Genomic DNA, 13,633 nt, shown 5'->3' with positions numbered 1-13,633 from the left:
GAGAGAATTTCACTGTGTTAATATTTCTGAAGGGATTATGGAATCAATCAAATGGTATCATATTCTAACTCCAAAAGGCTGGGAACCAGGGGGCTAAAATGTGAGTGACTCAAAACTGTAGCAACCAACCACTCCTCAGCTTGGGGAGACTATAATGACTTCTGGGTCCAGGGGTCATTGTGAGGGCCACTGTAAGAAATAAACTAAAGAAGGAATTAGAAATATGTCTGCCAAATGCGGGGAAGACATTTAACAAGCAGGAATAATAAATGGGTGGGAAACAGAATGGAGAGCCTTCGTGCAAGATCATATACTTAGAAACAAAAAACACATGGATATGAGAAGCCAGGTTGTAAGTGCTGTGAAAAACTCAGGGACTCAGTCGAACACATGTCACCCTAAATGTGCAAGGAGGCAGTGTTGTCAAGTATCAACAAAGCTAAATACTTTGATTCTGGGGAGATGATACACTTTCTATACTGATTAACAGAGAGATCCCAAATCACTAAGTTCAGTTCTGTGTATATGGTGGGAGAAGCAACCTTGGTTCCATAACTAAACCTAAAAAGTACCAACTGCCAAACAGTGGAGAACCCCAAAATTCAACAAAAAAAAATCAAAATTTATAGCAAGTATTCATTAAATGTTTATTACCTGAATGCATGACAAATAATTTCATCCAACAATTTCTAAATTGCTTAAAACTGTGACAGTATTTAACTTTTCAAATTTCATATCATCTTATTCCTTCTGTGCTCTACTTTCTAAAAGCCTGATGATCTTTTCTATTTCTTATCAAAAATTCTTATGCTTATAGTGAATAAACTGGTAGCATTATAAAATTATTTTAGTTCAAATGGAAAGATACACTTCTGCTAGACATCTCACTCAGCTGCAAATTAATCTGAACTGGAACAAATAAAAATATGAATTAAATTTTTATGTCACTCTCTGAAAGTTCGTCAACTATATTTTACCATGTTAGGTTTCATTTAGGAGGTGTGATTTTATGTGAAGCTTACTGTTCATGAAGTTTTCTAATGATAGAACAGAAGTCTTAATATTCAAAACTGTTTATACTTTTGTAAGACAGCATGACAAGAACCTAGCACAGACTTTCTACACCAAAGGCCTATTTCCAATGGGAATATACCATAGTTCTGATTTTATGCTCACATCACACAAAGATAGGCTGTTACTGGACAGTTGTTTTGTACAGATGGCATTTTTAACTCTCCATGTTTTGTTCACAAGTGTAGTCTTCGTTTTCATCAAGATGAGAAGCCTGAAATTTCTTCCACGTCAAACTCGTCTCTCCACTTTTGCAGGCCTTTTGCATCATTTATCACCCATAACTTTGCAAAACACTTTAGTCTTTTCCTGGAGAGAAAATAAAACATGATTTATTTTATAAATGAACTGGTTGGGGGACAATACATCTCACTGCAAGCTATAAAAGGTCTATGACTTTGGAATACCAGGCAGGGCTCTGGGGTTAGGAAGTTGTGCCAGCGCCAGCCTTCTAGTGATGCTGTTATAATCAAGGACTCAGGCAGCTGACTGCCACTACTGCCTCCAAGGAGGGGAGAGCCCAGCTTGTTCTAACTCAGGCCACAGGCTATGCTCACAGGATGAAAAGTAAAACCGATTTTATAACGTAAAGCTAGCTACTGAAAGAGCAGAATGCCGCGGTGCCTGGGTGGCTCAGTCGGTTAAGCGTCCAACTTCAGCTCAGGTCACGATCTCGCGGTCCGTGAGTTTGAGCCCCACGTCGGGCTCTGGGCTGATGGCTCAGAGCCTGGAGCCTGCTTCCGATTCTGTGTCTCCCTCTCTCTCTGCCCCTCCCCTGTTCATGCTCTGTCTCTCTCTGTCTCAAAAATAAATAAAACATTAAAAAAAAAAAAAAAAGAGCAGAATGCCAACAGAACACAGACATAATTTTTCTGTAGAAGAACTGCCAGGTAAGTGTTTAGGGTTTGGAGCCAGAGTATCTGAATTCCAGTCACTGCTCCACCACTGAATAGTTATGGGACCCTGGTTTCCTGGTTGATTTCCTACCCTTGCTTGGCCTCGTTTTCCCAAACTACCGTATGGGAATAATGACAGTACCTATCTCACAAGGCTGTCGTAAGGATTCAGTTAAGGTATGTAAAGCAGTAAGAATAGTAACTGGCACGGTGTCTAGGCTGCTGCAAATGACTGCTTGACTTGTTTCTGTGCACAGCAAGCATTCAATAAATATTAGCTACTCTAACAAAGCTACACAAATGCACAAGATTCCCCTTGGTTTCTTTGATCTTGCCAATGGAAGTGATGTGATAAACACTTTCAGTAAAAGGTAAAATAATGAAAATAGTGTCCTAATAAATGATCACCCCAATGCACCCTAATAAATGATTCCACCCCAATGCAACCTCTTCTGACAATTCTCTATCTTGTCCAGATTATAGATTTCAAAATATTACACAGTAGTTGGAAGAGTTAAACTATTATAGTCTGAATTTTATTGCTCTTGCTATTATATAGGATATATAGCAGCAGTAAGTATAAACTATCATATTTTATTGCCACCTTGCATATATATCCCTTTGTAGTAAAGTTTTATTCTAGTTTCTCCAGGGAAAAAGAAAAATAATAAAGGATAATAAAATAATTTTTCTTGGACTTTGCAGAGAACTAAGGGCTTATCTTTAAACTCTCATAATAAATAATTACTGTTCTAATTGGGCATTGTGGAAATGATCCAAAAGAGAGTGTCAACAGAAGAAGCTGCATGCCATTTATACTATTCCAGCACTTGGGACTTGGTCAACCACCATTTACCATTGCAAAGCGTAGAGTGCCACGGCACAACCACAGGAGAAAGGACCTGGAGGAGTTGGCTGCACAACTACACTGTAGTACACAAGTTGGCAACTGTTTAACTAATATTAGGTATTACTATTTCAGTATTTAAATTTGGTTATGATTTCCAGGACTAAAAATGTTTCTTACAGTATGGTGACCAGACAAGATTTTCTATTTGACCAACAGTCTATTCCCTCATGCCAGGGCAGTAATGTCTTGTCCCGGGCAGATCAGACTCTCCACCTAGTACAGGGCTGGGGAAGGAGATGGATGAAGAAAGAGCTTATGTCCTTCTATAACAAAATCTTGTATTTGGGGGAAAAAAGGTACAATTTATTATTTTTAATAGGATATTTTCCTAGGAATATCTTCTTTCCAAAGTATATTTATTTATATTAAGATTAGTTAATACACTGACTACATACTGGCTGGATATCAAGGGTAAAAAGTAGAATACATTCACATAAACAGTCTAGGTGACAGAAAGAAGGCAGTTTAGAAGGAAAATCTTGTCACAAAAGAAGTGACAAGGGGATACTGACTACAATTACGTAGTTCTATGATACTATTATTTTCATTCATGTCCTGACAGAATTCTTAATTTCTGAATGCAATATAAGAATAGAAGAAGTACTCTAAAGGTTTTAAATGTCGTTTCTTTTAGTAATTTGCTATATAACTGAATGTTTTAAGCAACTAACATGTTGGCACACAGTAAGGAGTTAACTTAGTTCTTTAGAAAAATGACTGAAAAACCAATTTAGCAACTCAACAGATAAAGATCTGAGCAGAGAAGGCGGACTGAATTCACATGAGCTTTTCAAAGATCTGTTTTCATTTTATTGTAATTAAATGTTTCAGAATATTTGAAGAGATGTTTAAAGGTAAACCTTATGTTCATTTACAGGACAATCCTCTTCCTGCTGGACAACGTGGAAGGTTTATGAACCAAAAACTGTTAACACAATCATTCTGACCTTTTCATATTTACTAATCCTTCTAATTCTTTTGACTTGCTAGCTGCTTTCTTTAAAATTTCTTCAGGAACATCTGCTAGTTTAGCCACATTTAGTCCATAACTCCTTGCTGCAATTCCTCTGGTTATTTGATAAAGAAATGTGACAAAATCAGGGACTTGTTCTTCACCTACAAATTAAAAAAAAAAAAAAAAAAAAAAAAAGGAGATAAAGGAAACCATGCCTGAAAGCTGAAAGTAGAAGATTAAATAAGACCTATAAGTTCTTACAACTTCAATTAAAATTTGCAATCTGAAAAAGAAACACCCAAAAGCTCACCTAAAAGTGTTTTGTTTTTTGTTTTTTTTTTTAAGATTTTGTTTTTAAGTGATCTCTACACTCATCATGGGTCTCGAGTTTACAAACTCGAGGTCAAGAGTCACATCCTCTACCAACTGAGTCAGTCACGTGCCCCCACCTAAAAGGGTTTTTAACAATGCTTTGGGGTAAGCTAGATTTATTTCATTTTACGCTGCTGGCTAAAAAATTTGGACTCTACTGCTATTATCAGAAAGAGAATAATTCTGATACATAGTACAATATAATATAAAGAGACGAAAAAAAGTTTTTTCAGTAAAAGAATGTGCTTGCTAAATGGTCTTGTATGTAATACACTCTGCAAAGTAAAATACGTAAGACATATTTCTAAGAATGCTAAAAACAAAACAGCAAAAAACACATAAAGAAATACAACATGTTACACAGTTTAATAACAAGACTGAGAAATTCCGGTTTATTAAATATACTGGGTTAACTAAGAGTTCTATATTCAAGTGAATATTATTCAGTACCACTCAGCTCCCACTTAGGACTAAAGGGTTTATTGCCCCAGCTGTCAGGGAAGTTGTTAGCCCACAATCTTCAGCTATATCCCCTTTTTGGGAGTCACCTCAGCTCAGTCCCAGACCTGCTTCACCTGAGGTCATGTCCTTTCTAGGGTAGCCTGCACCTCAATAGATAGCTATGGGGGTTGGCAGACAGCTTCTAAGGTGGCCACCAAAGAACCCTGCTTCCTGGTGCTCATGCCCTTGTGTCATTCTATGCCTTTGAGGGTGGGCAGAACCTAATGACTTACTTCTAATGAACAAAACATGGCAAAAATGATGTGTTGTCATTTCTTTTTTTTTTTTTTAACTCTTATTTATTATTGAGAGACAGACACAGAGCATGAGCAAGGGAGGGGCACACAGAGAGGGAGACACAGAATCCAAAGCAGGCTCCAGGCTCCGAGCTATCAGCACAGTTCAGCACAGCTCGAACCCATGAACTGTGAGATCATGACCAGAGCCAAAGTTGGACGCTTAACTGACTGAGCCACCCAGGCGCCCCATGCGTTGTCATTTCTAAGATTAGATTACAAAAGACCGTGTGGCCTCTGTCCTGGGCACTTTCAGTTTCTTGCTTATTTGCTCTGAGAGAAGCCAATTGCCATATGGTGGGCTGCCTTATGAAGAAGCCCACGTGGAAAGAAACTGATGTCTCTGACCAAGAGCCACATGAGTAAACTTGAAAGTAGATTTTCTATGCTTGTCAGCAGTCATGTAAGAGGTCTGGGAAGTAAACTCCCCCAGTCAAACCTTGAAGTGATGACTGACCTAGCCAACCTTGATAATAGTCTTGTGAGAAACCATGAGGTTGAAGTGTCCATCTAAGCTGTCCCTGGATTCCTGACCCAGAGAAATGATCAGATGATAAATGTTTACTGTTTTAAGCTATGCTGTGGGGTAACCCATGACAATATGTTTGTTATGTGACAACAGCTAACTAATAAGGAGTAGAAAGGTCACACTTCCTCTCCCCAGGTTGAGGTAACTCTGATGGACCAATCCCATCTCACAGCTCTCTATAAGGGTGGCTGAAGCCAGCCCGGTCCTACCCAATCCAGCCCTCAGGTGTTGATCATGAGAGCACTCCCAATCAATACCTGGCACAGAAATCTCAGAATCTGCTCCCTGAGGAACCCAGTCTACCACACAAATACATGCACATAAATTAAAAACTTCTAAAGAACTGGGATATAATAAAGTACAATAATACAAAGATAAAGCTGCACAGTTTAATCTTTGATAACTCTAAAGCACCTCAAGATTATGCAGCTTTTATTATGAAATTCAATCTAATTTGCACTGTGTTGCCAAAATGCCCAAAATGAACCAGATTTTTAATGATTTCTGAGACCCTATGTTTACTAAAACTTATTGTAAGTTTATCAAGAGCTTTTTCTCATACATTATGTCATTTGAGAAATGTGTATGCTTTATTCTTTTATCAGCTAACAACTAAAAAGCATAACCAAGAAAAAGGATAATGGAATATTCTTTAACCTCCTGGAAGAATTCAGCAACAAATAACACTGTTCTAAGGCTGAAAGTGGGAGGTGGAAAGAATGCTGGCACTCTCAGGAATACAGACTAAAATTCTCATTACAAAGCACTAAGAATACCTTTTGACTCCAAATAAAACTCAAGGAACACAAAGAGCAGGTGAGGAGGTGGGTGGAAACAGACTAGGAAAGAAGCATGAAGAAACCAGTGCCTGCTAACCTGGGTACTTTTTTGTTACTCTTTGATGCTCACATGACCACAAGTGAAGTAAACAGCAGCAGGCATTCAAAAAAGCAAACTCTTCTCATCCTTAAGACAAAAAAGTCTTTATCACTTCCACTGGCTTAGTGCTAACTAAAGTCCTTACCTCCAGACTCTACTCCATAACCTAGCCTCCATGCTAGTCCTTGTCATTCATCTGTCTGTCCATTCATTATCCATCCACCCACCCACCCATCCATCCATCCATCCATCCTATCCTTTCCTGAAAGCCTACTAAATGTCACAAAACCCCCATAGTTAAAATTTGCTTTGCTGATGGCTTTTTTTCTTCATATATATGGCTATACAATGCTTTTTATATCTAATATAGCTATACATTTTATAGCTGTATTATATATTAATATATATTAAATATATAAATTATTAATTATATATTAATTGATTATATATTAATGTTTACATATAAATTAGAGTAAGATAAAGATTTACAAATAATATATAAATATATAAACACATTTAAATAAAAATATGTTTTATAGCTATATTATATAAAATACTATATTGCTCTAAATAAGTTAACGTATCTCAGTACAAACAGGTGCTGAATTTGTCATCATATACTGGTCTCTACCGTAGTACTCATTATGGTAGTTTTCACACCTCAAGGTAAATAATGTGACCACTCTTCCATAATCACATTAGGGAGTTTTTATAGTTATGTTGTACATCAATACTGTCCTTCACGCCTCTTAGAGAGGAGAAGGGGAAAGAGTGTGTGTGTGTGTGTGTGTGTGTGTGTGTGTGTGTGTGTGTGTGATGGCAATGTGGAGGCAAGAGAGCTAGATGGGAGAGAAGACAATAAATAAAAGTGCTTGGCTGCTAGGAATTTACCCAAGGGATACAGGAGTACTGATGCATAGGGGCACTTGTACCCCAATGTTTACAGCAGCACTCTCAACATTAGCCAAACTATGGAAAGAGCCTAAATGTCCATCAACTGATGAATGGATAAAGAAATTGTGGTTTATATACACAATGGAGTACTACGTGGCAATGAGAAAGAATGAAATATGGCCCTTTGTAGCAACGTGGATGGAACTAGAGAGTGTGATGCTAAGTGAAATAAGCCATACAGAGAAAGACAGATACCATATGTTTTCACTCTTATGTGGATCCTGAGAAACTTAACAGGAACCCACGGGGGAGGGGAAGGGAAAAAAAAAAAGAGGTTAGAGTGGGAGAGAGCCAAAGCATAAGAGACTCTTAAAAACTGAGAACAAACTGAAGTTTGATGGGGGGTGGGTGATGGGTATTGAAGAGGGCATCTTTTGGGATGAGCACTGGGTGTTGTTTGGAAACCATTTTGACAATAAATCTCATATATTAAAAAAATTTAAAAAAAAAGATAAAACTGCTTGGTGGGGACTTCACTTATAAGCTATAACCATTTCCTAAAAGGATACTACTGAGAAGTTTATGTGACATTGCTTAGAGTCAGTGAAAGTAATAATTCATGTTCCTGCTTGTTACAAGGGAACTTAACAAAATTTGTTTGAAAGCCAAATTTCTCTAGGCAGTTATTAGAGATGTGTGCTGATCAAATAGTTTCTGAAGTCACTTTTGGGGCAGATTCATAAAATTTAGCGGTGGATGAAGTTAGGTAACTTTTCCAAGAATTTATAGACTAGAGTAAAAATACACGTTTCTTACTACCAGTTAATTGCTTCATCTACCTCACTATGGGAAATTAGAACACAGTATCTTAGAAGCCACCCAAAGGCCTTTGGGGCACTTGACTGATGACCTATGCAATGGCCTCTAATTTAGACAGCAGAGGAGTTAGGTTAGAGGTAATGGATGAAACACAAATGTAGCAGGAACAACACTGGAAGTAATCAGGCAATGGAGTAATGCTTCAACATTTTGAGTGAAAGCTACTTTCAATCCCAAATTCCTAGCTAAATAATAAATCAAGTATGAAGGGATGCTGAAGACATTTTCATTCCTGCAAAATCTCCATTTACCTCTTTAAGTTGTATTATTAGTAGGGCATCCAAAATCTTTTCCAACCCCAAGAAAACCCTGATTTTATATGGAATTAACTCAAGGGATAATGTCCTCATACCAAGCTCCAAAAGTTGATCCTGGTTAATCTAGGCTAATCAAAGTCATCCTTGCCATTCTTACTTCTAGGAACTGGTTTAAGAATGAGCATGTGATTCAATTCTGAAAAGGAGATGGGACAATGATGAGAAGGCAGTGAGTATATGAGAAAAGTTCTCTTGCTCCTAAGAGTCACAGGAAATGCTGGTCCCTTTTTGTCCTTTGGGCAGTGTCAGGTCTGGGTTTGATACATGAAAGAGCCACAGCCACCCTGTCACTAGCCTGATGATAAAGCCAACAAGGCAGGGAAACAGAGCCTAGAGAACTGCAAAGAAGAGGAGCTGAAGCCCACTCTTCCTCTGAGGTTCCTGTAATGTGAGATTATTTACATTCTTGTGAGTGGAGCCCTTGTGAATCCAAGTGTTCTTTTACTGGCAATCAAATGCACAGAAGGTGGGATAAGAGAATTCCTAGGATGCTGGTAAAGGCAGGTCTCAGGACAACAGCTGTGCAGCAGGGCTAGGGAGCAAACAGTTCAGATGAGCAGGACAAAGGGCTCCAGGAGGAATGGTGGAACCGATAGTTCTGTCATCTGGAAAAGTGCCTAGAGAGGCATTTTACAAAGCTATTGGAAGGTTCAGGGAGAGTCAGATACAGACTCAAATAGAAGAATGAACTGAAAACAAGGCAATTATTACCTTCAAAAATACAAAGAACAAAAAAGCTGCAAGACAAAGAGAATGCACTTGTCCTCATATGTGGCTCATGAGTAAGCAATCCTTACTGGCAACAACAGTGAAAACTATGAAGAGGAATGAGACCAAAGGCACCTGGAATGAGTACAGTGGAAGGTCAAAGCAGGGAAGGCTGCAGACTCCCATCCAGCACGATGAGAAGCCAAATAGTAATGTGTCAAGGTGATGAACCCAGAGATAGGAAGATCAGCCTATTATTTAGAGAAATGGAAGAAAGGAAAGAAAGAGTTGGAAGCAGCCGCCTTGGCAATGGATGGGGAGGGGGCATGGGTGAAGGCCAGAAGCAGAGGTCTACCGCCTGTTAGCCAGAGCCTTTTAGCATTATTTAATGCTTAAAATTATGCTCATGAATAAACATTTAAATCAACAGGATAAAATGCCAAAACACTTATGGCTTAGTAGTCTGTTCACATAAACGCTTATCAATGACCCTTCCCTGATGGTGAACTCTTATTTATCCCACTGGGTTTTAGCTTATAAGCTCCTCCTGTCATTTTGGATGCAGATTAATAGACATGAAACTGCTTCCATGAGAGAATTTATGATGTGTTTTTCAAGGCTGCGTAGTGGTGAAAGGCAAGGATTGCCTAATATTACATTTATCTAAGGTCGAGGGCTTTGTTTTATTTGGGCCAGCTGCCTGATTTCTTTTTCAGGTCCATCTTTATTACTTTTCCAAAATAAAATTTGGACTCTGGAGTGTCTTGGATAATGAATTTTCCATTATAGCACAGCAACTGTGTAAACCATCACTGGCCCAAAAGTTGGGAGCTTAAAAAAATTACTACTGAACAGGAAAATAAAATTATACTAAAATTGACTACATTACTTAACAGCACTTGAATTTATTTCTATTGGCTAATGATGTTCTTTTTCATGAAATGTCTCAGTCGTGTGACACTAGTACATAGTGGAAAGGGTAGGTAAAATACTGTAGGCCCCACATACCATTTTCACAGAGTAGAAAAGAACCTGCAAGCAGATTGATTCTAGGCTCAGTTCACCCAAGTGGCCCACAGGGGCTGGCCACTTTACCTGAGATTCAGGTTCCTTGTCAAGTTAAGATAAAACATATGTCCAGTATAGAATACTGGGGATGGTATTTGGGGAAATACAATGGACATTTCTTTTTTTTTTTTTAATTTTTTTTTCAACGTTTTTATTTATTTTTGGGACAGAGAGAGACAGAGCATGAACGGGGGAGGGGCAGAGAGAGAGGGAGACACAGAATCGGAAACAGGCTCCAGGCTCTGAGCCATCAGCCCAGAGCCCGACGCGGGGCTCAAACTCCCGGACCGCGAGATCGTGACCTGGCTGAAGTCGGACGCTTAACCGACTGTGCCACCCAGGCGCCCCTACAATGGACATTTCTAAAGGTGACTAATACCCTTGACGGTTAGGGTATCTTTCCTGAGATGCATCTAAGAGTAAAACCTACACGTTGCCCCTGACCCCATCTTCTTCTTGTAGTAAAATGAGGTAAGAAAGACCAGAGAAGCACTCAGAGGTTGTGAAGATAAAAGTACATTCTCCTTGACCCGAAGCTTAGAGAAAATGAATTTGGACAAATGTCATTTATAATCAACATTCACAGCTTTTACTTAATAAGAAGTTCATGTACGTATGATTTTCGAGTTATCAAATATGAAAACCAAAAACATTCCAGTTTTACTTACTGCAAGCATTATTTCGTACCTGGATCCTCTTTGCTTTCATCCTCATTGACCAAGAATCCCATGTGATAATTTCCCACCTGTTGTAAGTAACTTTTTTCTAATTCACAAACTGGTGGATAATGGGTGACAAACAAGGTTAAGGATTTCACCTAAAGCAGTAAGACATAATAAATGTTATTTTATTTTTAAATTTTATTTCAAACTTTTCTTCAATTTAGTTTTGAAAAAGTTCAAAACTTCATGAATGTTGCAATGAATGTTCATTTTTCTTTAGCTAGACAACCACCTGTTAATATTTTGCCATAACACACACACACACACACACACACACACACACACACACACACACACTCTTTCCTGAACCATGTGAGAACTGCAGACATGACACTTCATCCCTACCTACATACAGGAAAACCTTGGACTGCGAGTAACATGTTCTGCAAGACAAGCAAACATTTCTAATAAATTCTGACTTGATCAATGAGCCATGCCTTACAATATGAGTAGCACGTGACGCTCAATGTTACATGATCACATGGAGCCAATGCATCTTCTCTCTCTCTCTCTTGCTACATGATTGTGGGTGATTGTCTCCCATGCTCAAGTGCTTGGTCTCAAGCACTGTGTTTGGCACAGTGATTTTTCAGAACACTGGAAAGTGCCCACAACCAGTTTATTTTTTGTCACTTCAAAGCACCTATGGACACTCTTGTTTTTCCATATAAGAGTAAGCTTAGGAATGCTCTGTTTCATGCTAGGTCAGGTTGTCTGCAGATATAGACTCTCTCCTCTGTTGTCTTATTGCCAGTTACATTAAGTATAGTATATGATAAGAGTTTATTAATACTGCACTGTAGTCAACATTCGTTAGTAATAGTGAAAGTCGTCCTACACAATAACCCTCCTCTCTCTTGTTTTCAAAGATAAGTGCAGGTTAATTGGCTTATTTTTCTTTATATTTTGTATTTTCTTTATTATTTTATATTATATTACAGTATTATAATCATTTTTATATGAATATTTTTGGGTTGTGGAACGAATCATCTGAGTTTCCATTATTTCTTATGGGAAATTCACTTTGATATACAAGTGCTTTGGATTACAAGCATGTTTCTGGAATGAATTATGCTCACAAACCAAGGTTTTACTGTACTTAGAATTCTGTCTTCTAAGAACAAAAACATTCTCCTACTGATTTAATCAGAATTATTACAATCAAGAAATTTAACACAGGTATATCATTATTATCTAACATGAGTCCACAAATTTCCCTAACTGTCCCAGTAATATTCTTTATAAATGTTCTTTGTATTAAAAAAAAAAAATCAAGGATCATGCCATGCACTTAGTCATGTCTCTATAGTCTCCATCAATCTAGAAGAGTTGCCAGCCTTTCTTTTTCATCTTTATGACATTAATGTTTTTGAAATATCCAGGAGTTGTTTTGCATAATGTCTCTCAATTTGGATTTGGCTGATTGTTTCCTCCTAATAAGATTAAACCTTACTGCCAGAAATATTACACATATTTATGTGGGTGATGTACTCATTTCAGTACATCATATCAGGAGGCATATGATGTCAATTTGACCCATTATTGGGGATGATAAATTTGCTTATTTGGTTTAAGTAAGTGCCCAGAAAATTTCTTCACTATACTAACACCTCTCTCCTTTGTAATTAATAAATAACTTGTGGAGTAGTACTTGGAGATTGTGTGAATATTCTTTTCCTCAACAATCTTTCATCCAAAAGTTTTACCATCCATTGCTCATCACTGCCTGAATGAGTTATTATTGCAGTGACTCGTAAATGCTGATTTTAAAAAATTCTCTCTGTATTTATTAGTTGGTATTCTATAAAGAGGAGCTTTTCTTTCTCCTCACCCTAATCCCATCATTTTAAAGTTTACTTTTGTTTTGTTAGTATTAATATGGATTTGTGGATTTTTAATAAGCATTATTTTAAAGCACACATATTATGTATTCTAGAAATCCCAAAGTTCTTAAATCTTAAAAGAAGCTAACACCAAATCTTGGTCTAAATATTAGCAGAAGAGGGTAATTAAATCAAAGCACTCCAGGTCTGATTCATCTGCCAATCACCTCATTAAAAGTCAGAACATGTGCCTTCTCTCTTATAACAATTACAAAAAAAACAACCTCCCCCCCCCCCCCCCCCCCCCGCGAAAAAACCTATTAAGGCAGGATTTCTTTGATGAACTGCTCTTAAAATCTGCCCTGAAGGGTCTTCAGACCAGCTGTCTCAAGAATGTCCATTCCCTGAGCTGATAGGCATTTCTAACCAGAAGACCTAAGGGTTTGGGTCACAACACAGCTCTCCTCAAGGCCATTTTCAGCTTGCAGCCGAAACACACAGCTTCTTAATTCCTCCTCTCTGATCTGTGTTCCCAGCGTCGGCAATCTAAAGATACCATGAAAATAAGGATTTTCATCCATAAAAAGCATAGAGATTCTTGCTCCAGAAGAAACCTCTTCAATGACTTACCTCTAACATAAATTTTATCTAAAAATAACACTTTCTTCATTAATATTTAAGATGTCAAAAAACTGCTATAAAAGCAATGAGAAGAGACGTGACAAATTTAATTCTGTCATAATTTGTTCCCAAGGGTTCTTAAACGGATCTTTAAGATATTGCCAAACTGCTTTTGGTAGCTAGCCCCCAAAA

At 37.8% G+C, this 13,633-nt stretch overlaps 1 protein-coding gene across 9 annotated transcripts in view; it reads right to left on the bottom strand.

Moving 5' to 3' along the window:
• Positions 1-622: 622 nt before the first annotated feature.
• MSH3 (mutS homolog 3) overlaps positions 623-13,633 on the bottom strand; it is a 187,929-nt gene continuing 174,918 nt past the window's right edge. For 6 of the 9 annotated variants that reach the window (XM_045062647.1, XM_045062646.1, XM_003981121.6 and 3 more), the window contains 3 exons: positions 10,963-11,092; positions 3,825-3,993; positions 623-1,380 (listed from right to left, as the gene is read on the bottom strand). In XM_045062647.1, coding sequence (XP_044918582.1) covers positions 1,272-1,380; positions 3,825-3,993; positions 10,963-11,092 — 408 coding nt within the window. In that variant the 3' untranslated portion in view covers positions 623-1,271. Of the gene's footprint in view, positions 1,381-3,823; positions 3,994-10,962; positions 11,093-13,633 lie in introns of those variants that run through there. The other 3 variants (XM_019836078.3, XR_002160393.3, XR_002160390.3) reach the window with 3 other exon arrangements.

The sequence above is a fragment of the Felis catus genome, chromosome A1, assembly GCF_018350175.1.
Source record: "Felis catus isolate Fca126 chromosome A1, F.catus_Fca126_mat1.0, whole genome shotgun sequence".
Lineage (NCBI taxonomy): Eukaryota > Metazoa > Chordata > Mammalia > Carnivora > Felidae > Felis > Felis catus.
Note: the sequence above shows the minus strand (reverse complement) of the source record. Positions and strands in the feature narration are given on the sequence as shown.